Here is a 2971-nt window from a genome sequence, read left to right as displayed (position 1 = left end):
TTTTACTTCCAGAATTGAGTTTCTTACCATAGTACCTGCTTTTCATTTAAGATCACAGCAAAGGAATGAGAATCAATACAGTTCAAAGCAGACACTAGAAAAATTTATTGATGGACAAAGCTCTGTTCCTTTGTCATGTTCCACAGTACAAATGCTACAGAGACTAACTGCATCAAATGTCTCACACAGCCATCAGCTTGTTTATCATTGTCGTCATCACGGTGGAATCTCGACATAAATATTTACACAATAACACACTCAGTGATTAAAAAAGAAAACGAGTTTGGCCAATATTCTCAAAATTCTGCAGAACTGCCCATCTGATATTACCTATACTGATAACCTTTTGTTACATACTTAAAGTTATTAATAATTTGGTTGATCTACATGTACAGAAGCCGTTTAATTGCACGCCCCATTTGCCAACGCATTTCGTGCAATTATCCGGCTGGTGCAATAATGCAGCTATCCAGCTGGACTGCACCGGTTTGGGATTCCGTGCAGTTAACAGAAGTGTGCTTTAATCTGTTGTGTAATTAACTGGCTTCTACTGTACTTTAAGTTCCCCAGATTTAAACTGTTAATTCCAGATTCATGGAGGTCATCTGTATGTCATGTACAATTCTTTGAATGTTCCCCAAATCTAGGATAAAAGATCTTACTCCTGGATGATAAGGAAAATAATATTTTCATGCAATGTTACACATTTTGCTATAGACGACATGTAAAGTCATGCACAAGCTTCAGGTAATGTAATTGAGGAGTATATTGTACCTTTTGCAAGAATAAATTATGGCTTATTGTGTCAATGTTGCAACCAGTACCTACTGAATAATATCATCCTTTGAATACATTACATATCATAGTCATCAGTGAGCATAATTTGCTTGATGTAGGTCTTAAGTATGATTTCTAACATGTTAAGAAATAGTTGGATTTACTCAAATCAACAACAATACAGCACAAGTCAGGCTATCAAACCCTTTGCATAAGAATGAATTTTAACACAAAAATCATAACTTTCAAGTTAAAACCTGAAACATGTACTGAAAACAAAACAAAAATATAAACATTTACACCAATAACGAAACAAACACTTGAGTAGTAGTAAGAACACATATTAGTTCCCTTGGACTAAATAGTTACAACAAGCAGTTATACAACTTATAGACAAGTTCAAATGATTGGCTCTATACACCTTTCTCACGCGGCGGCCATGATACAATGTAGATCTAAAACGAGTTCAATGAGGCAAACAAAAGACTGTCCATCATAATTAGCAATTCAACCAATGACAGCCTGGCAATTAGGAAATAGACCAATAAGAGAATGGCTGCATGTCCGTCAAATATTTGCATTATCATGTTTTTATTTTGCATCTCTTAAGGGACTATGGGATCAGTCTTTGCTACACTAAATTGCTATCATATCTTTCGATTATCTTAATATTTGATCTTATATTGTGAAAATGTGTGTGGTTTGGGTGAAAACGAAATGGCAGCTGATTTTAGAAATAAGTTTTGTCTGTTTGCCTCATTGACCTCGTCTTCGATCTATCATGGCCGCCACGAGAGAAAGGTGTATTGCCTGGGACAAGTGAAAGTGCCGATCAGGCAAATGCATCCTAAGTATGCTGTGCTTGTCCAATCAGGCAAGTACAATTTTTCTTGGGTTACTAGATGCCAATATATATATTGTTCCAGTTACATGTATACAACGGATGCTTTACAGTTGTTGTTTTTTTCAATGAAAATAAAAGGATCTCCTTGCTGTAAAATTGCAAATGTCATTCAAATTTTGGGCCATAAAAAGTTATTTTGGGCCAGTAGATCATCTTCATACTTGGCGGTCCCTATATAGGTGTATAGGACAAGTGAAAACTTGTTGATCTATTCTTGACAAACTACATTGTATAACAGCAACAAGTGTGAATGTGGATTGTCCCAGTTAGGAAGCTAAATGAAGTCAAAAAAACACTAATTTGTGCCTGTAACACCCATGGTCACAAAATGTGATGTACCGGTAACATCAGAAAAGAACGCTTAGCAATTGCATGCTTAACTTTTTTGAAGATCTCAGAACAACAAGCCCAGGGATCCTAGCTATTTGCATAATGTTATGATCATAATTATCATAATTTATGTTCCCATGGGGACAGAACTTGAGCTGACCAATAAGAGAAGATCATTAACTGATGAATCAAACAATATACAAGGACATTCGTCTTGATCAGCTAAATACAATAACTATTACTAAGTATGATAATTATTTCACACATTCAAGTTGATAAAAGCCACAATGGTGTTTTCAGCGCAACCATTATAATAAAGCAACACATCATCAGCATTCTGCAACGTTATATTAATATGCTGCTGTTGACTGATGATTGTAAATGAGTGCCACACTTCCCTTGAAGGCATACATGTACATGCGTGGATCTGCCGCCGATTTCTTCACCTCTAGGAAAATTTCCGTGTCTAAAAAAACCTGACGTGGTCTTTCTTAGGATGCAGCTTCCACCTGAAGGAAAGAAACAACAAAGACAAATTGAACATTTACACATTACTTCAATAACTATTGCAATGACCTGGGACATACACAATGTAGAGCATTTGCCTTACATTAAGAAAGTTGGGGTTCACCTAACCTAACTACTGTCTGTAGCCACCACGCATCAACCTACATGTATGATGAACGATGGATTTATTTTTCATTTCTAGTGTCCACACCCCCTTAAGTGTCCATAGTCCCCTTTAAAGTGTTCATACCACTGAAGTGTCCTCTTCTTCCTTTGGAGGAAGTCTCCATACCCCCTGCATTGTCCATACCCCCTTCAATGTCTGTACCCCATGTAGTGTCTGTACACCCTGAAGTGTAAATACCCCAGTAGTGTCCATACCCCTATAGTGTCCATATCCCAAGGTGTCCATACCCCTGAAATGGTACCTCCTGAAGTTTCCAAACCCCTGTA

The 2971-nt window shown here is 37.0% G+C and overlaps 1 protein-coding gene across 1 annotated transcript in view; it reads right to left on the bottom strand.

Annotated features, from left to right (window-relative positions):
- Positions 1-2502: 2502 nt before the first annotated feature.
- LOC118431773 (arrestin domain-containing protein 3-like) overlaps positions 2503-2971 on the bottom strand; it is a 9002-nt gene continuing 8533 nt past the window's right edge. The window contains exon 8 of the mRNA XM_035843093.1: positions 2503-2520. Within this exon, the coding sequence (XP_035698986.1) occupies positions 2503-2520 (18 nt within the window). The remainder of the gene's footprint in view (positions 2521-2971) is intronic.

Source organism: Branchiostoma floridae, chromosome 2, assembly GCF_000003815.2.
Source record: "Branchiostoma floridae strain S238N-H82 chromosome 2, Bfl_VNyyK, whole genome shotgun sequence".
In the NCBI taxonomy this organism is placed as follows: domain Eukaryota; kingdom Metazoa; phylum Chordata; class Leptocardii; order Amphioxiformes; family Branchiostomatidae; genus Branchiostoma; species Branchiostoma floridae.
Note: the sequence above shows the minus strand (reverse complement) of the source record. Positions and strands in the feature narration are given on the sequence as shown.